General features: G+C 37.8%; 1 protein-coding gene across 2 annotated transcripts in view; it reads right to left on the reverse strand.

Annotated features, from left to right (window-relative positions):
* The window catches only part of Nop56 (Nop56 ribonucleoprotein), a 247,786-nt gene that overhangs the window by 134,658 nt on the left and 89,428 nt on the right, over nucleotides 1–23,700 (reverse strand). For both annotated transcript variants that reach the window (XM_067150776.2, XM_067150774.2), the window contains exon 5: nucleotides 9,986–10,173. In XM_067150776.2, the coding sequence (XP_067006877.2) occupies nucleotides 9,986–10,173 (188 nt within the window). The remainder of the gene's footprint in view (nucleotides 1–9,985; nucleotides 10,174–23,700) is intronic.

Genomic DNA, 23,700 nt, shown 5'->3' on the forward strand with positions numbered 1-23,700 from the left:
TTCCCATGTTGCTTTGGCGAAGGAGCTGGGAATGCCGCCGTCTACTTTGAATGGCATTATAGCGAAGAAAGAAGAGATCTTAGCTTCTGCAGGGAATACTTCAGCACATTGCAAGAAAGTTAAATCGGGAAAGTATGATGGAGTAGAACAAGCTCTGCTAATATGGTTTAAACAGCAGCGAAGTTTAATCATACCTCTGGACGGGACTATTATAAAGGAGCAAGCCGAAGAAATTGCATGTAAATTAAAGGTACCTTTAATCACGTTGAACACGTGGCTGGACCGTTTTAAAAATCGAGCTGGCATTGTTTACAAAACAATCTGTGGCAAAGCAGAGAGTGTAAGTGCAGAGGAAACGGGAGCGTGGAAGGAAACAGTTCTGCCTGCTAAAATAAGCAGTTACAAACCTTGCAATGTTTTTAATCTCGATGAATTCGCACTTTGTTGCCAGCTTATCCTGGATAAATCTCCAGTTTTGAAGGGAGAATCTTGCAACGGGGGAAAATTAAGTAAAGTGCAAGTTACGGTACTGGTTGGTGTTAATATGGAAGGAAATGAAAAACGACCTCTACTGATAATAGGGAAGTCTAGGAAGCAACGTTGTTTCAGAAATGTCAGAACTCCACCATGCAAGAACACCAGCAACAAGTCAGCTTGGATGAAAAGTTTCCTCTTTGAAGAATATATGCAGGTATGAGACGCCAAAATGGGGAGCCGAAACTGAAAGACGGTGGTGTTTATGGACCACTGACCTGCTCATTCCAAGTAGTAGCCTAGTTTAATGGACATCAAGGTTGAATTTTTTCCACTGAATACTACATCGGTACTACAGCCCAGGGACCAAGGAATCATTAAGGTATTGAAGCAGAGGTACCGAAAATCAGTTGTGCGCCATATGCTGCTATGCATGAAAGCAGGCAAACCCATCTACAAACCATTTATTTTGGACACAATGCATTTCATTGCCTCATCATGGGATTCAGTGAAGCCTGTAGTAATAGCAAATTGCTTCAAGAAAGCAAGCTTCGGTGGTGGTTCCAACAGCATTGTTATGGAAGATGGTGATGATGAGCCAGGGTGCTGGAAAACTATACAGAAAAAGATGGAGATTACCAGTAGTCTCAAAGACTTCACTGCCATTGATGATATGTGAGGAGCAGACCATCGATGAGATCTGCAAGGAAATTCAGGCAGGAGATGAGGAGATTAAAGAATAAGAAGAACAGGAGGAAGAGAAACCCCCGAGACCATCTTGCAGTGAGGCAAGCATCTGCCTTGAAAAACTGAGGCTGTTTATGGAAGGTTCAGCCAATGTGCCTCAGAACACATGAAAGGCAATGTGGGCTATGGAGAGGTGTATACTTCAAGAAAGCAGACAATTTCATTTCCAAGTAGGAGCCTAGACTTTTGTGTTTGGAAATGAATTTAATGTCTAATGCAGTATGGAATTTACAAAATGTACAGTTAACCTCTACCATTTTAATGCTCTTAGCATTTCTTCTTATCTCTTGTGCAAGGATTTATATAATATGTTCCCTTCTCTTATCAAGTATATTTATAATACCGTATGTTGAATTATTTTACTCTATCTCTAAAAAAAAAGTCATGTTAATCAAATTGTTATATTGGGGCTTTCTTTTAGTAGCCCTTATATATCAGCCTATTTTGGTATTGTTCGCAAACAAGAAAATCTGTTGGCTATGTGTTTCACATGTATTTCAAAGTACAGAATAAGTTTTCGGGCATCTCCCTTTTAAGAATTTTCCTGCTCAAGAAGTTGTTTTTTTTTGGTCCCTTCAAAAACTTCTTAACAGAGTTTCACATATTCCTTTAAGGGAATGTAAATTTATTATGACTGATTTCTTCCATTCCCATTGACGTATTTGCCTCCCAATACTGCAATATTAAAAACTCAATTATGGCAGCCTTTCCAGTGTTGTAAACAGTATGTCACAGCCTTCATACATGGACTTCATGAGTGTTTACAGATGTGAAGTGCTACCAAAGTTAGAGAAAATCTAGGCTAAAGCTAGATGGGTTGAAACGATAACAGAAATAAACATCCCTTAAATTGCCGTATAATCCCGAATAACACCCGCACTTTTTTCCCCAAAATATTGGTTCTAAATCTTGGGTGCGGGTCACATTCAAGCCGTTCATTCTTTTAAATATTTACTACGTTTACATGGAGTATTAAAATAGATTTGAATGTGGTTACCATACTCAATATACCACATGTAAACAGGCGTTCAGGTCTTATTGTGTTTTAGTTGCATTCTAGAAAACAAGATCGATTTTTTCTCAATACAGTTACAGTGGCATGTAAACACGAACTGTAAGGTAATGAAATATGGTAAATCAAAGAATATGGGTAAATATGCAGTAAATATGAAAGCCGCTGCTGCAGATGCTTGATCGCCATTTGTTTCACAAGTGTTGGTGACATGCTGGGTGTGCGAATAGCTGATCTCGTGGGATATCGTACTTTGCGAGAGTCGAGACTGTTGGTTACGGAAGTCTACCTCGCTCGCATTCGAGTTCTGTGTCTGTCCCGTGAAAATGCTGTCTCGATAGCACCTAAGCGATCGATTCAAAACGGCGTCTGCGGTCATTTACTGTGTGTGAGAAACTTAAAGTTGTAAGCAAAGCTGAAATATACGCTAATTGTGCCGTTGGCAGAAAGTACGATATTGACGAATCCTGTATTTGTGGGTGGCAGAAGAAGAAGAAAAACTTCTAAAAAGTAAAGGCGATCTCAGAGCGTTCCGCGGGCGGAGTGCAGTGTTTCCAGAAATTGAAGAACGACTCCAAAAATTTGTGATAGAAAAACGTGAGTTAGGATAGGGTGTTTCTAGTGAAATGTGTCAATTAAAAGCACTAGAGATCTCAAAAGAACTCAAAACACAGGGAATTACTGCAAGCCGCAGATGGATACGAAACTTTTATCGGTGAAAGGGATTGTGCATTCACAACATCTCCCTGGGGCGTATGAAAAAATATTTAATGGCTTTTCAGCATCACATTATTCATTGAGGAAGCCAAATTCTTATTTGCTGTCGCAAATTGGGAATGCTGACCAGACACCTGTCTATTTTGAAATGCCATTGGAAAATACAGTGGATACGAAGGGTCCTAAAAGTGTAACTATCAGAACAGGTGGTAACGAAAAGCAACAATGCACGGTAATGTGTGTATTAGCGGATGGAACCAAACTCTCTCCACATGCGGTTCTGGGAAGAAAAACACTTCCGAAAGGAAATTTGCCATCTGGTGTTATTATTAGAACACATGAGTCTGGCTGGATGGACAGTGCATTAGTTGAGGACTGGCTGAAGTGTGTTTGGCAACGTCGCCCGGGAGCTTTGTTACAAAAACGAAACATGCTTGAGTTGGACAGTTACCGAGGAATTACAACTGACGCCGTAAAAGATATGATGAGGAAAGGAAAAAGTGATCTTGCGATAATTCCCGTAGGACTCACTTCTATTCTACAGCTGTTGGATGTGTGTGTGAACCGGCCTTTCAAAACTGCAATGAAACAGTTGTATACCGAATGGATGTCTGATGGTGATCACGTGTTAACAACAACCGGACGAGCGAGGGGGCATGAAGTGGGACTAATATGCAGTTGGATCAAGACCACATGGGCGCGCATTCCCAACGATCTAGTGTCCAAAAGCTTTAAGAAATGTGGAGTTTCAAATTCAGTGTACGGTAGTGAGGATGACTATTTGTGGAAAGATGCCAGCGACAAAAGTTCCTATGGTGAAACTTCAGCTGACGACGGTGAATTGTGAATGATCTGAGTATTGGACCGATTTTATTTATGATTTTATTAACTATAAGCTGTTTGAATTTATATTTGTGGTATATTTGAAAAAAATTAAGTAGGTATGTAAGTTATTTTATTTTTTGCCATATTTTGGTGTCTCAAATTTAGGGTGCGGGTCTTATTCGGTGGCAGGTGGTAATCAGGATTATACGGTAACTCAATGGACTAATCATTCATCAATATATATACATGAGAGAGTATGTGTTTTTTTTCCACATATCCTCCCTGTCTATAGATAGCGGCCAGCAAATGCATTGTGGTAACAGTGCACTGACGTATAGTTGTGTTCTATGTAGTAAAAAGTTTGATAGGAACTTCAAAACTGTGTGCAAAACATGCAGATAGGGAAGACAATATGCGCATACTTTCTCATCTGAAAAAAGATCTCCTTAACGTGGTGTGGAAATAAGTAAACTCGTGTCCTCATCCCGAGGTGGTGCAGCTCTTTTCAGGCACACTCCCAATGTAGGTAAGCTGCATGTACCATATTAAACACACACCAGCCCTCCTGCCATTCTTAAATTTCTGGCACTACCAGGAATTGAACCCGGACCTCCGAGGACGGCAGCTAACAGTGCTAACCGTTACACAACGGAGGCGGACGGTGTGGAAGTGAGGGAATGCGATTAGTTATGACATCAAGCAAGTGCAAGGATGCCAGACGGCCTACAAGATTATTTCATCTCATAGTGCTGTTAACCAGCTATTTCTTACATGTACAACTTGCTGTTCCCCACTTTGTTGGACATGTGCAATGATAAGTCCCTCAAAACCCAAAAAGATCACCCCTGGTTTAGAATCGTGGCACTGTTCGAATTGTTCATTACTGCAGTTCTCAGAATTGATTTCTAACACGCCATCACAGAGTGTGCATAGTGAAAAATACGAGGCATGTTTTTTAAGTAAGGTCTGTTTGAAAATAAGTACACAATGAAAGGTTATTTCAAAAAAAAAAATTATTTTCAGACAGTACATACTTCACTCTATTTTTCAACATAGTTGCCAGGTTTGTTCAAACACTTATCATAACTCGTAACCAATTTTAAAATACCCTCTTCATACAAACTTGCCGCCTGCTCTGATAACCAAGATTTCACTGCCGTTTTCACGTCGTCATCATCATTGTAATGGTTGCCATTGAGGTGATGTTTGAGGTGGAGGAACAGATGGTAACTGCTCGGCGTAAGATCAGGACTGTAGGGTGCGTGGTCTAAAACTTCCCAGCCAAAACTGTCCAATAAATCGCGGGTCTGACGTGCAGTGAGGTCTTGCATTGTCATGAAGAAGGACAATTCCCTTTGTCGGCATGCCATGTCTTTTGTTTTGAATCGCTCTGCATAGCTTTCTCAGGGTTTGGCAGTATGCTTCTGCATTGATAGTGGTTCCTCATTGCATGAAGTCGACCAACAAAACACCATGCCTATCCCAAAACACCGACGCCATGATTTTGCGCTGGGACAGAGTCTGTTTGGCCTTCACCTTTACAGGCGAGTGTGTGTGTCTCCATTCCATGCTCTGTTGCTTCGATTTGGGCGTGATAAGCGAAACCCATGTTTCGTCTCCAGTCACGATCTGACTCAAGAAGCCATCACCTTCTTTGTCATAACGAGTCAAGAACTTCATCGCACACTCAAATCTTTGGTTTTTGTGGTCCTCTGTTAGGAGTTTCGGGACCCAACGGGAGCACAGTTTCCTAAACTTTAGGTGTTCAGAAACAATGTTGTAAAGCACTGATCTCGACACGTCAGGAAATTCGTTTGAGAGACCCGTTATTGTGAAGCGCCTGTTCTCACGAATCTTCGCTTCATCTGAAGCCACCAAATCGTCTGTAATCAAAGAAGGGCGACCGGAGCGGTCCTCATCAAGGACGTTGTCACGGCCATCTTTGAATTGTCGTGCCCATTTACGCACTTTGCTGTCACTCATAATAGTATCACCGTACACTTCGCAAATCTGTCGATGAATTTCTGCAGTAGACAGGTTCCTTACTGACAAAAACCGTATCACTGACCAAACCTCACACGCGGCGGGCGAGTTGATAGTCTTAAACATTTTGAGAGCACAGAACAGAACAGTACAGGTTAGCTACAGAGCTGAAACTGAACACAGTTGTCCCCGAAGCATGCTGGTACATGACACAAGCGCGGATGCCGTCTTAAGAAGACAAACTTTTCACAAACTGTTCCACAGAAATACTTCATCAAAGGATCTACAAGTTTCCACAATCAATGATTTTATAGATAAACTCACAAGACTCATAGTGAAACTATAATTTTTAGCCCAATCAGTGTTTTTAATATTAAGTTTTTAATAATAAGTTCTAGTCCAACTAACAATCGCCTTCAATGCAACCTTCCCTCCCAACCCCCGCCCCCCATCCACCCACATACGCACGACTAACACTTGTTTTTAAGGTTTTAAAGTAAATTGTGAGATCGTTCTTAGCCATTTTTACCTATGCTTATTGTAAACAGCTGATGATGAATGCAAAGCATTCGAAACATGTTCTGAATTTAATTTTAATGTCTGTTTAAATAGCCTAAGGCTAAATAAAAGAGAAAGTATCGATTAGGTGGAATTTTTGTTTTCATTAATTATTTGGCTCGTTGTGATATGCGCGCGAACTACTAGTGTCTAAAACAAAAAGGACCTTACTTAAAAAACACCCTTCATAGTAACATACCTACTGACATGTTTACCATACTATCTTTCAACTTGGATTATTTGCTTTAATTTTCTTGAAATTGAATTATCTGGATGTATTATTACGAAACAACTTCCAACCCTGCATTGTTTTATCTTTTTTTTTTTTTTTGAAATCTGGATTTCTAACAAGCGAGTTCAATTTACATTCCTATTTAAGTTTTACATCAATCATTCTGTTACAAAGATATTTTATTTAAGTTGCATGATTAATCTCATGAACTTCCTGAAAGTGTAAAAATATTTCTAAGAAAATCCTTATTCATATATTTTAATCTTCTGTAGGCTGATGTGTTTATGTTGTGATAGAAAATTTTCTTCATTTTATTAAAATCACGTTTTATTTTAAATGTGTGTTATTTCTTCTTCTTCTTCTTCTTCTTCTTCTTTTATGACCACTTTAGTCAGTCCATCGTTTAGGTCTCTTTGAAGGGACTCTTCGGGCTTTGCGGTCCTCCCAGTACTTCTTCGAACGCTCCGATCGTCGTGCCCTTTCCTCAGTTGAAAATGTGCGTGTTGTTGGTTTGTTTTGTGTAAGGGTAAAGCGGAAGTTTGTATTCTTGAGTTTTGTATTAAATTTTATTTTATTTGTAGTGTCTTCTGTTGTAAGGCCTATTTCCTTCAGATCCTCTCTTACTTCTCTGATCCATTTACATCCTGTTGTGGTATTTTTTGAGACGAGATTGTGTTGTACTAGTTGTTTCAGAAGTCTTGAAACCTGCATCCTCATGATATGTCCAAAGAATCCCAGTCTCCTCTTACGCATAGTATCTGTAATGGGTTCTAGCTCTTTGTACACGACTTTGTTAGGTATTAACCGCCACTGTCCATCTTTCTGGTATTTTTTGTTGATACAGGTTCTTCCAATCCTCCTTTCAATTTTCTGAAGTCTGTCAGTCTTTGATTGTTTATTCAGGTAAAAGAGTGTTTCTGCTGCATATGTAGCTTCCGGTTTTATAACTGTGTTGTAGTGTTTTATTTTTGTATTTATTGATAGACATTTCTTTTTGTAGATATCCCATGTTAATTTTTGTGCTTCAGCTAATCTATTTGTTCTTATTTGGAGTGAGATTTTTTCATTTAGGTTATGAGTTATTTATTCTCCAAGATATTTAAATTGAGTTAGTATTTTGATTTTATTACCATTTATGGTGACTTCTTTTAGCTGTGTTGGTTTTTGGGTCATAATTTCTGTTTTTTCAAATGATATTTTGAGGCCAATTTTATTTGCAATGTTTTGAAATTCTGATATCTCGGTTTTTGCTTCTTTTATGTCCACTGCTAGTAATGCTAAATCGTCAGCAAAACCCAGGCAATTTGTTTTGATTTTTCGGCCAATCTTTATTTTGAGGGGACATTTCCTAAACCATTCCCTCATTACCATTTCTAGAGCACAGTTAAATAATAGGGGTGAGAGCCCATCTCCCTGCCGTAGTCCAGTTTTAATTTCAAACGTCTCTGATGTTTCACCCCTAAACTTCACTTTTGATTTGGTGTTGGTGAGAGTCAATTTTATCATGTTTATTAATTTGGGGTGTAGTCCAAGGTGTCTTAAAATTTTAAACAGAGATTCTCTATGAATACAATCATAAGCTTTCTTGAAATCTACAAATGTTATCACCATATCTCTGTTTCTTCCCCTGTTATAGTCCATTATCAGCTTAAGACTCATGATCTGATCAGGACAGCTCCTCCAGGGTCTGAAACAACCTTGATATTCTCCTAGTTCTTTCTCAAGTTGTAAACTTATCCTATTAAGGATGAATATTGAAAATATTTTGTATGTTATGTCTAGGAGTGAGATTCCCCTGTAGTTATTAGGGTCGGTTTTGTCTCCTTTTTTGTGCAGTGGATGAATGAGGGTTGTTGTCCAGTGTTCTGGTAGTTCTTCTTTAATCCAGATAGAGACAAGTTGTTGATGGAGGGCAACTTTTGCTGATGTTCCTGCATATTTCCAGATTTCCGCAAAGGTCTGATCCTCTCCTGGCGCTTTGTAGTTTTTTAATTTATTCAGAGCTTGGTAGACTTTCTTTATTGTGGGGGGATTGATGTTCTCTGGTGGTGTTTTTATCGGGGTGTTGGTGTCCAAATGAAGGAGTTCTGTAGGTTCCTCACAATTTAAAAGCTTGTTGAAATGTTTAGCCAGAATTTCTGCATTGTCTTTATTGTTATGGGCCAGCTTACCATCTTCATCCTTCATCAGTAGGGTCAGGGGTTCATATTTTTGGAGCTGCTTTCTGAAGATTTTATAGTAGTCCCTTGATTGAGTTTTATTGAATTGTTCTTCAATTAACTGCAGGGTGTCCTTATGATGTTGTCTTTTTATTCTTCTTAAGACTTGGGTAGTTTCTTTTCTCTGTTTTACTAGCTTTTGATAGGATATTTCTGTTTTTTGGGACTGATGTAATAGCCATTCCTGATGTCTTTTCTCCACTGTTTCATCACATGTGTGTTATTTTATCTAAGATAGTTGCATTTCAACTAGGTGTTTTGTTAAAGCATAGAAAACCATACATCCTTCCCTCTTAATATCTCTTTGATTTATTGGGTTGATTTCCCCTTTGATATTCATTTACTTTAGCTGGGAATCAAGTATCTAGGTGATGTTGGTGTTATATATTTTCTTTTTGCTGGATTTGAATCATTATTTGCTGTTCAGTTGTCCTTGCCTGTGTTCATGTTTGGGTATTATGCAGTTCCACTTGTTTATACCTCATCACACGGACGTGACGTTACCTGTTAGGGTCACAGATTCTTACGAATCTTGATTGTCACAACAAAATTATTGAAAAAATGAAAGCCTCTATACTTAAAAAATGTAAGGAACAAGCATGAAAATGAAAACAGTGTAATTCATCATAGAAATTGCACCTCAACAAATATGGTCAGAAGTTTCCACTGTTGACTCTCCACTCTCTTGGATTAAAGGATATTTGCTGATGACAAATGAAATAATGAAACATATAAAATATCATGAACTGAACAAAGAATGTATGGTATATGTTCTCTGTGTGAGAAGCCATGCGACAAATACCACATAACATTGTGTGGTAACAGGGAAAAGAGCATAGTTGACTACAGCAAAGACTAAACCGCCTCGAGCATCTGTAAATCACAGTATGGTGAGTGACAATATTTCATGCTTAATTTATAACCTTATAACCTATTGTTGTAACCCATTATATGGCCATCTGGCTGCGATAAATTATTATTATTATTATTATTATTATTATTATTATTATTAATACTGTCCTATATTACAAAAATAACAGTACTGTAGAACTGCTAATAGTTCAGCAAATAAACTTTAATTTGGAGCCTTTAACTTCCTCATATAATTTCCTGTGTTAGTTGAAACAAGAAAATGAGTAGTCCTCACCCCACTTTCAGCCAACTAACACAGTTGTAATAATTATAACACCACTGAAATGCTCAGAGTAGAGAACTTACCCATGGATGAGCGTGATGCATCCAAGACTGCCTGAGCCTTCCCACTATCCATTAAAATTTCCTCCAATTTCTCCAAGCTCTCTTCAGACAGTTCTTTGCGATTCTTGATAAAACGTGCCACTTTGGCAAACATATAGTTCTCAGGAACAATCTTCACAAGTTCTGGGAAATGGTATGAGTACCATTCACTAGAAATATATGAAAAAAGGAACCATTAATAAATAAAATTTTAACACACTGGCATGTAAATGTCTAGCATTAGAGTCAGACTTTGTGGCCAGTAGAGCAACCTACATATTTTGTCTGCATGAAAATCTATATTTTATTGATCATATGCTTTACATGGCTAAGCAAATTAACTGAGAAGGAAGCAGATGTGACCTTGAAGCAGGCAGATGAGCTGATAAATCATTTCAGAGATAGTCAAAAGTGGGATTCAAATCTATTCATCCTTTCATCTGTGTGTGAAAACCAAATAACAGGGCTTGGAAGAAGAAATAGAGGAAATTAATCACATGTAAAAGCAGGAAAGATTGGGAAACACAAATAAAACAATGGTGAAGGCATTTTATGACACAAAAGCAAAGAAGTACCACGAGTGATTCGTGAAGTGAGGGGAAGATTTGCTTCAGGATGACACCCAAGGACATACATACATACATACATACATACATACATACATACATACATACATACATACATACATACATACATACGTACAGTGAAACCTGCCTTAACGGACACCTCTCACCGGCGGACACCTCTCATTGGCGGACGATTTTCTAGGTCCATAGTTAAATACCATGTTGTGTACGGGTAAGTTACCCCTCTTATATCGAAACCCTTTATTACGGACGCGAACACACCATAGCCACGAGAACTCCAATTAAACCTCTCCTAACAGACACTTTCTTTTTCAAAAAGTACTGTATTTGTGTCCTCTACAGTATGTATTCACTTACTTTTTGCACAGGCAGTACTTCCAAGAATCACAGAAACCGTAACTTTTGATCCAGGCTTTACACATTCTTGGAAGGCAACACTAAGCTATGCTATCACTTCCGGAAGTTGTGTGATCTGACATGCTCAACAACACTGGAATTCTACCTTCACTGACAGGTTACTTTTCATTGACTCGTGGGCTTTTGATGTGTTCAGTTTTACGTTAGTAATCTGGGGTAAAGATGGCTCCGAGGAAATTTTATCTCTAAAAGAAAAGGTAGGCATAATAGAATATCATAAACGTGAGAAGTGTGGTGTGCGTAAACTGTCCAAAGTGTTCAAGATTGGAAAGACACAGGCAGCTGAAATTGTGAAAAAGGAAGAGGAACTAGTGAAAGAATGGCATTTAAATGGCAACGAACAGCGCATTAAAACTATTTCAAAATGGTAGTGGAGTTCTCATTGACAAGGCAGTGGTTTGCTAAAATAAGAAGTCAGAATGTCCCTGTATCAGGACCAATGATACAAGCAAAAGTTAGAATTCGTAGCAGAATTAGGTACTGGAGATTTCAAAGCCTCGAATGGCTGGCTAGAAAGATTCAGAAAGCGATATGGTATCAACTTCAGAGCGATTTGCGGAGAATCATCCAGTGTTAATATGCAGATTGTTGAAAACTGGCAAGAAAAATTCCTTCTATCATAGACGGGTATGCTCTGGAAAATATTTTGAATGCCGATGAAACTGGATTATTTTTCTGTGCTCAATAGAGGTTAAGTGCTTTTGTCTCTTTAATACAATTCATCGCAGCTGCAGCAGCCCATCTACAACTTTATCATGTGAGTACAGTGCAGTATATTACAATACTGTATACAGTATATAATTAAAGGTACATTTGCGATAATTGTTAACACATACAATATATGGGTTATTGTGTTCCAACTTATGTTTAATGTTACCGGCTTCATAACTTCTCTCGGGCGGTCACCCCTCATAACGGACATTTTTTTTGGTCCTGAAGGTGTCCTTTATAGAGAGGTTTTACTGTACATACATACATACATACATACATACATACATACATACATACATACATACATACATACATACATACATACACACACACATTCATTCATACGTTATAAACCGTTATGCCTTTCCACGTTCAGTCTGCAAGCCTCTGTGAATTTACTAAATGTCGCCACAATCCTCTATTTGCAACTAGTGCTGTGGCCTCATTTAGCCCCTCTGTGGTCTGAAACCACACTGGTTTTCGTCCAACTTCATCTCAACCACTGATCGCACCCTCTCTTCCAAGATGCCACTGAATATTCTGCCTGGTATATCAATCAATGAGATACCCTTATCTTTAAATTGTTAGAAACTGAGTCTAACCACCGTCGTCTTGATCTCCTTCTACTTCTCTTACCCTCCATAACAGAGTCCATTATTCTCCTAGGTAACCTATCCCCTCCATTCGCCTCGCATGACCCCACCACCTAAGCCGGTTTATGTGTACAGTTTCATCTATCGAGTTTATTCCTAACTTAGCCTTTATCTCCTCATTCTGAGTACTCTCCTGTACCTGTTTGTACCAGCAATCATTCTCGCAATTTTCATGTCTTTTACTTCTAACTTATGAATAAGATATCCTGACTCCACCCAGCTTTTGCTCCCGCAAAGCAAAGTTGGTCTGAAAACAGATCAATGTAAAGATAGTTTTGTGCGGGAGCTGAATTCCTTCTTACAGAATACTGTTGATCGCAACTGCAAACTCACTGCATTAGCTTCACTGCACCTTGATTCAATCTCACTTACTATATTACCATCCTGGGAGAACACAAATCCTAAATACCTGAAATAATCTACTTGTTCCAGCTTTGTATCACCAATCTGTCATTCAATTCTGTTGAATTTCTTACCTACTGACATCAATTTAGTCTTCGAAAGGCTAATTTTCATGCCATGCTCATTGCACCCATTTTCAAGTTCCAAGATATTGGACTGCAGGCTTTCGGCACAATCTGCCATTAAGACCAAGTCGTCAGCATAGGCCACACGGCTTACTATATTTCCACCTAACTGAATCCCTCCCTGCCACTTTATACCTTTCAGGAGATGATCCATGTAAACTACGAACAACAAAGGTGAAAGATTACAGCCTTGTCTAACCCCTGTAAGTACCCTGAACAAAGAACTCATCCTACCATCAATTCTCATTGCAACCTAATTGTCAACATAAATGCCTTTGATTGATTTTAATAATCTACACTTGATCCCATGGTCCCCAGAATGGTGAACATTTATGCCCTCGGTACCCTGTCATATGCTTTCTCTGGATCTACAAAACATAAACACAACTGTCTATTCCTCTCGTAGCATTTTTCAATTACCTGGTGCTTACTGAAAATCTGATGACAGCCCCTCTGTGGTCTGAAACCACACTGGTTTTCGTCCAACTTCCTCTCAACCACTGATCGCACCCTCCCTTCCAAGATGCTATTGACCGAGCTCGATAGCTGCAGTCACTTAAGGGCACGTGTCTGTGAAGACCTTAGTAAAATAGTGTAAAATCACCATATTTGCCATCATAATTTGAACAGATACACTTGTTCTAGGTGGACAAATATTATTATGTGCAATGAATGAACATTGTAAATTGTTGTTATAGCATTAATTGTTGGTTAAAGTTCATTGTTAATTTTTTATGAGAGTTTATTTCTTGTGATGTTTTCTAAGATTGCAAAATCACTCCAAGCTATCGGAAGGGTCCACTCGGAAACTACTTGTGGGATATGAATGATATTTTTACAGATGCTACCCACAGCATGTAGCTACAAATTAGACTACAATCATGATATGCAGTAAAATGGTTCTTTTTTGGGAAAAGTTCTAAAATTGTTATTCAAATTTTCATAAATTTTGTTGAATATTTTATGGTCTATTTTTCATAAATAAAGAGCTACGTTCATGATTGTAGTCTACTTTTCAGACAATAGCACACTAAAACTGTGTGCCAAATTTCAGTGTTCTATCATTAACGGTTACTGAGATAGTAAAATAAATATTCTTAAAAAATACAACTTTTCAGGAGAGCCAATCAAAGTAAAAATTTAAGTTTGTGACCAACCCTTAGAGTCTCGATGCATTCCAGCTCCATATTCCTCATGATTTAGGACACTCTCACCATCCCGCTGTATTTTCCTATTTCTGCTATTTGTTCTGGCTTCTTTAGAGCTTTCAAATACAGCCCTCTCAGCGTCAATTACCCTACGACGATCAACTGCAGCTAATCCTGAGGCCATATTTTCCTCTGGAGATATTTCTAAAGACTACAGTACCTTACAACTGGATACAGCACCTGCATTGAAGTAGATAACTGCATCCAATACACCCATTTTTAGGGTAGGAAGACCTACAAATACGCTTTTTGGCACACGTTCCCAAATGCAATGATGGAAACTCTAATTAGGGCTCTGTGTTCGTCCATGTAAACATTTTCCCAAGAGATTTTTGGCACTAAGATCTATATAAATAGGTTTTATGGCTTCAATAACAACATAAGGTAATGAATGTTTATGGCAATAACCTTTTACCCTCTGTCTTTGTTATCTGGTACCCACACCAGAAGTCTGGACCTGGAGGATATAGCACGTGTTGTGGGTGGTCAACAGTTGATGCTTTGTGAATTAAACTAGCCCATACAGATTTTCTCATAGCTTCCAAATTACCCTGGTTGCTCCTCATAGCTAAGCCATAGTACAGTTTTAATAAGCCCTGAAGTAGGTTTTCTGTGGTTTCCCATTTTCACTCTAGGCAAATGCTGGATGTATACAAATAGAAAATTTCATGCACGCTACTATACAATACAATACTGGCTTCTGTTTACAACCTAGCACGTGCGGCTGGCAGGTCTAAGAGCAATCAATTCTTACGCATGGCAGCTTTCGATAAAATACTACTTACCGCTTTCCGATATCTTTACTGGTGGAAAAGTTATGACACTTTCAAATGTTTGACATTTAAAGGGGCTTGGTTACTTAGCGCAGACATTCTTAAAAACAACATTTAGGACAAAATATGCTTGCTAACATATATAAACTATATATATTCTGAAAGAGAAAACTCCAAAGAATAATAATACATGAAAATCAAAAATTCAATTTTTTGAAAATAATTCACGTACACGTGCCCTTAAGTGCGGCCAGTATCCAGTAATCGGGAGATCGTGGGTTCGAGCCCCACTGTTGGCAGCCCTGAAGATGGTTTTCCGTGGTTTCCCATTTTCACACCAGGCAAATGCCGGGGCTGTACCTTAATTAAGGCCACGGCCGCATCCTTCCACTTCCTAGGCATTTCCCATCCCGTCGTCGCCATAAGACCTATCTGTGTCGGTGCGACGTAAAGCAAATAGCAAAAAAAAAAAAAAAAAAAAAAAAAGGATGCCATTGAATACTTTGCCTGGTATATTAATCAATGAGATATACCATGATAGTTGTTGCAATCCTTCTTCTTCCCTTGCTTATAGATAGGTACAAGTACTGCTTTTGTCCAATCTGAAGGTACCTTACCAACACTCCATGTTAATCTTAATATTCTATGAAGCCATTTCAGGATTCAGGCAGGTGGAAATGTAGTAAATAGACTGGCCTATGCTGACGACTTGGTCTTAATGGCAGATTGTGCCGAAAGCATGCAGTCATGCGATCAACAGTGTTCTGTAAGAAGGAAGTCAGCTTCCAGACAAAAAACAATACATCGGTCTGTTTTCAGACCAACTTTGCTTTATGGGAGCAAAAGCTGGGTGGACTCAGGATATCTTATTCATAAGTTAGAAGTATAAGACATGAAAATAGCGAAAATGATTGTTGGTACAAACAGGTACAGGAAAGTACTCAGAATGAGGAGATAGAGGCTAAGTTAGGAATGAACTCGATGGATGAAGCTGCACGCATAACCGGCTTCGGAAGTGGGGTCATGTGAGGTGAATAGAGGAGGATAGGTTAGCTTGGAGAATAATGGACTCCATTATGGAGGGTGAGAGAAGTAGAGGGAGACCAAGCCGACAATGGTTAGACTCGGTTTCTAACGATTTAAAGATAAGAGGTATAGAACTAAATGAGGCTACAGCACTAGTTGCAAATAGAGGATTGTGGCGACATACAGTCAATTCACAGAAGCTTGCAGACTGAATGCTGAAAGGCATAATGGTCCATTATTATTATTATTATTATTATTTTTTTACGTGGGAGTGTGGGAAATCTTTCACGCGACACTTGTGATGGTCCGCACTCCACAAGCGTGTGAGATTCCTACTCATTAAAACACACACACTTTTCCCACGGCGTGTATCTGCGCCTCGGAACTGCTCTTGCATTACTTCAGGGCAGTGTCGTGCTTGTAATTGATCAGGTTTCTTCTTCCTTCATTTCTTCTTTCCTGTCGTTCGTGAGCATTCAAATCCCTCTTTTCCTGACGCAAGATGCCTTCTACTGTACATATACTGTTACCTGATCCCAAGATTCTTGGTTTCGTGGCATCATGTGCAACATAGTTTCTGGCGTCAATTCTCCTTGCTCAGTTTCTAAACATCATCTCTGTGTTGACCAATGATAACATACAAAAAATGTGTGAAGTACCTCGTCAAGATCATAACAATAAATACATGCCGAATGACTCGCTCTACCTACTCAGTGTAGAAATTTCCGGAAGTATCCATAACCTGTCAAGAGCTGCGTAAGATAAAAGTTAACCTCACCATGAGCTCATGCAACCCAATCAGCTAAACATGCCATCAGCTGCTTAGTCCATTTTCATGTAAAACAAAAGCTAAAGGTTTCCACCTCTTCAATACGGATTAATATGAAGTTTATTACCTATGATTAGTCCATTTTCCTCGAGGATCTTCCTCCCATCTTCACTGCCATCGTTCCATTCATTTACAATATAATTATTAAATTAATGTAGTAATGGTCCACCATTCAATACTATAATATGTAATATTCTATATTACATTAATTAGGGACTAGTTTCGGCCGGGGCTGGCCATCTTCAGCCTTAATGTAAAACACCTAATAACTAAACAAATGTACATGCACACAATTGACATAAAACAAATGAAAACAAATATATACAAAGTGACATTAAAAACTGGGATGGAGTTATGAATAAATTTGAAAATGAACTAGGTTCTAACATCTTGAGTATGTTCATCATTGAGAATAATTTCAAGTATTAATTTATATAAACAAAACTGTTAGTTCTAATACTGCTGATCATTAATATTTAAATAGTAAATGGGAACTGGTAAATGTTGATCCTGTAGTGTGTCATCAAATCTATTTGTGTGGTGTTAGCTATATGTAATCCATTGGACACCGCTGTAAATAACCACTAGCTGACGGGGAACTGTTAGATGTTGTTTCATCCTCAACCAAAGTAATAAATGAGATGCTCTCATGGTGGTTGTTAAATCTTGCTGAAATGTTGTTGGACATTGTCAGGACAGCACATGAAGATGTGGTTACAAAGATACATTGTGTCTGGTATAAAATTTATGCAATTCATTGCGGTGCCCATGAAGTTAACCTGATAAATTAGATAAAATTAAATTAATGAATTGAATGAGAGAACGTGTTAGTTAGATGGCATAGGTTATATTAGACTTACCTCTCAATACAGCATGAGGTGTGTGGTCTATTGTTGAATGTGCTTCAGACAAATACAGTAGAGACAATACGCAACACTTACGGATTTCACCTTGCTAAAATGGGAGACAATTCAACGGTGGCGCTCCTAGTGACTTGACCTGAACAAATCACGCTAATTTCAAATATCAATGGAAATGTATATACGGAAATGTATAAATAAATTGCATATAGAAAGCAAGTGGTATTGAGATATTAACTTCGAAATTGCTAAAGCAATTCTGGATAAATGAATGAAGAATTATTTAAAAGGTTATTATTCAAAGACTGAAATTAGACACATAAACAAGATATGAAATGGGCTACTGTGAAATGGCTTGATCTTTCATTTATGCATTACTTATTTAGCTTTAACATTCCTGCCTGAACTTTTATGGTTGGATTTGTCTTTTTTCTCATTTAAAAAATATTGTATGATCACATTAAGACACTTGTCAATAAAAATATCGGCACATTCCTTACACACATGATGCAATGAATTAACATTTAAAAGCTGGACAATTTTCCTCTTAACATGAAGCCTACTAACAGAAAGAATATCTATAAAATTTCGGCTTTAATCTGAGAAGAGGGATTAAAGAAAGAAAAGTATGAAAATTTTGTCGATAGTGATGCTTTGAGGAATATTTACGTACAATTAGAGTAAAAATATAATATACTCTTGGCTGTACAGTCGAGGATTTTTAAAGTCGCTGGCCTGGAAATGATCTGAACAGATCTTATAATTCTTATATAAACGTAATGTCCCTTCTTTCTTGTACACCTTATCCAAATCACTTCTGTGACATTTCAAAACCCACAGATCACACCTACAACAACACATCGGTATTTAAGGTTAACTGCAGCACTATACAATAAAATATGTGTATTACATTTTATGCCAGTTAAAATATGGGTCGAGCAGGTCAGAAGATTATGAAGTACTATAAAAATCTCTATCACTGGAAGAATATATATGCAAACACAATATTACTTACATGTTCTTGTCACAAGGGAACCTGAAGAATGACCGTGCATTTTTCTCTACTTCGTAATTACTGCAGCCAAACATAGCACATACCTTTCCCCTCATGTTGAGAGGAGATATCAAGGAATGACACACGCTACTATTTAATTATGTCAACTCACTGAAAACGCATAAATAATACCAAAAACTTCACACAAAAATACACGTGCTCTTATGAGAGAATCAGTACTGTTCAGGTCTATCCGCTAGAGTGAGTTCCAATAGCTGTCCCTCGATATCTCGCTCAGTGTCGCGTATTGTCTCTACTGTATTTGCTTCAGACTAACTGTTGGGAGATTCAAATGAAAAGGAAGGAGAGGGGAGGGGAAGGTTCTGAAGGAGAGGGGGTTGGGAAAGGGGGTGGGGGAGGGGGATTAAGGTGATTAATATTCACAGCACATTTCCTCAACAGCCATTCTTTTTCCCACATCCTTCAGCCCCACCTTAATCCCCCCCTTCCCCACCTTCACCTTCCCCTCCCCCCTCCTTCCTTTTCATTTGAATCTCACAACAGTTAGTTCTGAAGCACACTCAACAAAAGACCACACACCTCATGCTGTATTGAGAGGTAAGTCTCATAACCTATGCCACCTAACACATTCTCTCATTCAATTCATTAATTTAATTTTATCTAATTTATCAGGTTAACTTCATGGGCACCGCAATGAATCGCATAAATTTTATACCAGACACAATGTATCTTTGTAACCACATCTTCATGTGCTGTCCTGACAATGTCCAACAACATTTCAGCAAGATTTAACAACCACCATAAGAGCATCTCATTTATTACTTTGATTGAGGATGAAACAACATCTAACAGTTCCCCATCAGCTAGTGGTTATTTACAGCGGTGTCCAATGGATTACATATAGCTAACACTAAGGCTCTATAAGATGGGTATGCTTAGCCGCCATTTTGGTTCATAAACGCGCAATGAGCCATCTGATCAAACTTTAGTTTCTCCTACGAGCGCTAGCTTCATCACATTGAACGTATCGCTTTAATCACCACGTGCATGGACAGAATAATGCTATTTTTGTGTGCATATTTATTTCATTATGGTGGGTTGTTCTGCACCTAACTGTAGTAATGTCTCTAGTGCGGAATACAGGTTGTTTAGATTCCCTTCTGAAAATTCTAGGAGAGCAATCTGGCTTCAAATCTGTAGACGTGACAGGTGGAAACCAACATCGACTTCGAGGCTTTGAGAGGTAAGTTTTTCACATTATACATTGGGTTAGAAGTACTGTACCTTTTTAATGATTAATGCTGAGAGTCATTTCTTTTTTTTTTTTTGCGCTATAGCTTGCCTCTTTCTTATCAGTATTCTTTTCAAGTATGCACAGCACGAGCAATTGTCACTTCTTATGCATCGAAATTCTGATACAGCTTTGGGCAGACTACCGATAATAGCCGCATAGATTCAGTAGAAAGGCTGTCTGCATGGGAATAATGCCTGATCATAAAATACTAAAACTTCCTCGTAATAAGCCTAATTCAGAATAAAAGTATATTAGGCCTATATGCTGATGAATAGCATACTTAGAAAGGTCATACTTCTGTCCACCCAAGTAAAGATTTGAAATTTTACTTACTGTTTAAGCAATATTCCATTAAAATAATGTCTATGTGTACCTTACCACTATGATATTTTAAATATTGTCTCAATAATCATAAGCCCTTGATAGTTTTGATGTGGAGGTAGATAAGGTGTAAATGTTTGAGGATTTTGTTTTGTTAATAAATAGGTCTACACTTAAGATTTTGTGGTACCTGTGTAACATGATTGCAAATTTTAATCAGGCCTAGGAAATAAAAACTGGTACCTACTTCAAATCAGTTACAAAATTGTAGGTACCAGTTCAACAATAATGTCAACAGATATGAGTACCATTTTAGGTACCGGTTTGTGCATGTATTTTGAGCATTTTAAGATGCTTTACTGTAAGGTTCATCTCTGTAATGATGGGCATCAGTTATTATAAAAATATCATAGAATGGTGCCTATTCTAAGCAGAGAAGAGGGAACACTGTTTCTCCCTGCTTAGTTGTATTCATCTATCTAGCAGAAATGTCTGATATGAAATGACCACAGTACTAGGACTCATGACATTGTCATACGAACATAGAACGTTAGGTCTATTGCCATGTTTCTGCTTAAAATATTGAAATTCATGACGTTTGAGAACAAGAACATGAGTCAGGAGATGGAAAAGCCATTGTAAGTTGGTTCATGACCTTTTGTAGTACCGTACCTGATTCAGTTGAGGTTCCAGTATTATTTACAAATGAATCCAAATTAATCTTTCATTGTAGTGGACACATCAATTCATTGCAGCAATGATGGTAATATATTCATAAAAGTGAATTTTCTTTACCAGGTTCAGAGTGAACATGATAATGCAGAGCATGGTAAAAAAAATACAGAAAACAATGAATTTATCTGCTTTCCCTCTTAAAATCAAATATTGGATAGATCTGTTTATAGTGGATGTACTGGTGCACTAGTAGGTACGATAACTAGGTGAACATTATCTATATTGATTCATAATGTGTAAATCCACAGATATAAAAACTTGTACTTGTATGAGAGATGCTAACTTGAAATGCAGGGCAAGCTTCTTTCAGTTGAGGATCTAGATTCATAATCTTCATGTGCAATGTTTTCCCTTTTAGGTACACTTTGAAGATAATCTGTGGGAACATATGAGAGCAGATGGTTGGAAAAAACTGAAGCCCAATGCAATTCCTACATTGTGTAATGTCCCAAATCCCCCCAGGAGACTTTTATCTGCCAGAAAGTCTCAGTATAAGGTATGTCTAATAATATTTATTCTTCTTCAAATGACTGAGGTTGCTAAACTGACAAAGAATACCATAAAATATAAATTTTGTTCAGAGTACAGAGTAAAAAACAATCATTCTATTGATAATGTACAGAAAACTAAGAAGCAACAGATAAATTACTTTAAATATTGTTAGCACAGATGTATTGTTTAACAAATAAATATATTTGTGTAGTTTTTCTGATGGCCTAAAATGAGCCAGTCTTTAATTATTCTGACAAAAGGAATGCCTAGTGGAAGGAGGATATGTGAGATCACTTTTAGTTCAGATCCATTAAGTACTTCCTTGTTACAATATCATTTATATTCTCTTCCAGAAGACTTCACAAGATGAAAATAAGCATTCAGAAGGGATTGTTTCTGAACAACAGCTTCAGAATGAAGAAGGCTGTTCATCAAATAGTGAAGCCTTTGGACCTTCTACTAGTTCTACAATAGCAGAGTTGCAGGAAGAAATCAACTCATTAAGAAGTGAACTTCACAAGAAAAATGCATTAATAAAGACATTTCTTAATGATGAACAGATCTCAGCCTTAGAACACACACCTTCACCATGGAGCAGTGAATCCATTGTTTATGGTTTAAAGCTTAGGTTCAGTTTAGGTATTCATGCCTACAATTATTTAGTAGCACAAATTATCCTATCCCTTCCTACAGTACACTCACTAAATGAATTAAGACATTTAAGAATAGAGTTTGGCATTTTTAAAGACCTTCTTGAACCTTTGAGATGTAAAGTGCAAGCTCTTGATGTATTAGACAGAGTGTGTACTCTCTCCATCGATGAAATGGAAATAAGTAAGTCAATTGATTTTAATAAGCATGAGTATTCATTTTGTGGAAATATTACTCTTGGTGATATTGAGTCTTTAGGTAACCAGATTACTCTTGTTCTAATCAGAGGTGTAAAAAGTGCTTGGAAACAGGTAATAGCATATGAAGTAACAGGCCCTTCAACCAAAGGTGTTTTACAAAAACAACATTGAAAGATGTATTCATTTTTCAGAGCTGTGTGGTCTTCGTGTTATCTCTATCTCTTCAGATATGGGTAGTAACAACAGAGCTATGTGGGCTGCTTTTGGTGTAGAGGTGACACGAAATGAAAGTCGAAGGAATGTCAAGTTCAGTATTAATAATAATAACTTAATGAAATTTATGTTGTACCAGACGTTTGCCATCTCCTTAAAAACTTGAAAAGTGCAGTTTTAAATACAGGTCTTCATCACCCTCAGTCACTTGTAGGAAATGAAGGGCTTCCGAGTAGCTTTGTGTCTGGAAAATGTATTGTACAGCTGTGGCACTCGGAAATTAATAAGAACAAGGAATTGAGATTACTTCATCATTTGCAGAGAGCTGATGTGGAGCCAATTCTTTTTAGTAAAATGAATGTTGGTTCAGCTGTTCACTTCTTTTCAGTAAAGACAGCAGCAGCACTAGTTGGCTGTAACATTAAAAATGTTGTCCCCTGAAGCATTAACTACAGCATACTTTTGTCGGTTAATTGCACAGTTGTTTTCAATATGTTCCTCGAAAGTTGCAAAGGCACGTGTGACTGGTAAAAACAAAAATGTAAAATTTCAATTCCTTAGTCGATTTGTAGAGATCTTTCAAAATATTTCAATAAGTAATGGCTGGAAACCTCTGAATACGGGAATGATTATGTCAACATTGTCATTGTGTTAAATTTCAGAGCAACTTCTAAATGAAGGATATACATTTGCCCTACTGCACAGGTTTACTCAAGATGCTGTTGAAAATATTTTCTCACAAGTTAGGAGAAAAGCTGGCTCTTGTCCCTCTGCACTACAGTGCCTCAAAGCATTTCCCAATTTATCTCAGATGTAAAGAGATCTTCCTATTTTAGTGACAGTGATCATTCTTAATTGATCATATACCACAAAATATTCCATCTGCACCATTTTCTGCCTCAGTTCCTATACCACCTATGCCATCTTTCATTGACAGTACTGCATTTTCTTCTGAAACTACAGTATTTAATTCTACTTCCTCAGACATCACTTCAACTTCTGCCTTTAATTTGCATCCCATTGATGTCACTGCACTAACTTCAACTTCTGTTGATCAGTATCACACTCCCATTGACATTGTTGAACCCATTTCTCCTTCTGTTATTGATCTGCATTATGCCTCCACTACCTCTGCTACACCTTCTACTTCAACTGCTGACTTAAACCTGTATCCAACTCCCACTG

The sequence above is a fragment of the Anabrus simplex genome, chromosome 7 (assembly GCF_040414725.1).
Source record: "Anabrus simplex isolate iqAnaSimp1 chromosome 7, ASM4041472v1, whole genome shotgun sequence".
Taxonomy (NCBI): Eukaryota; Metazoa; Arthropoda; class Insecta; order Orthoptera; family Tettigoniidae; genus Anabrus; species Anabrus simplex.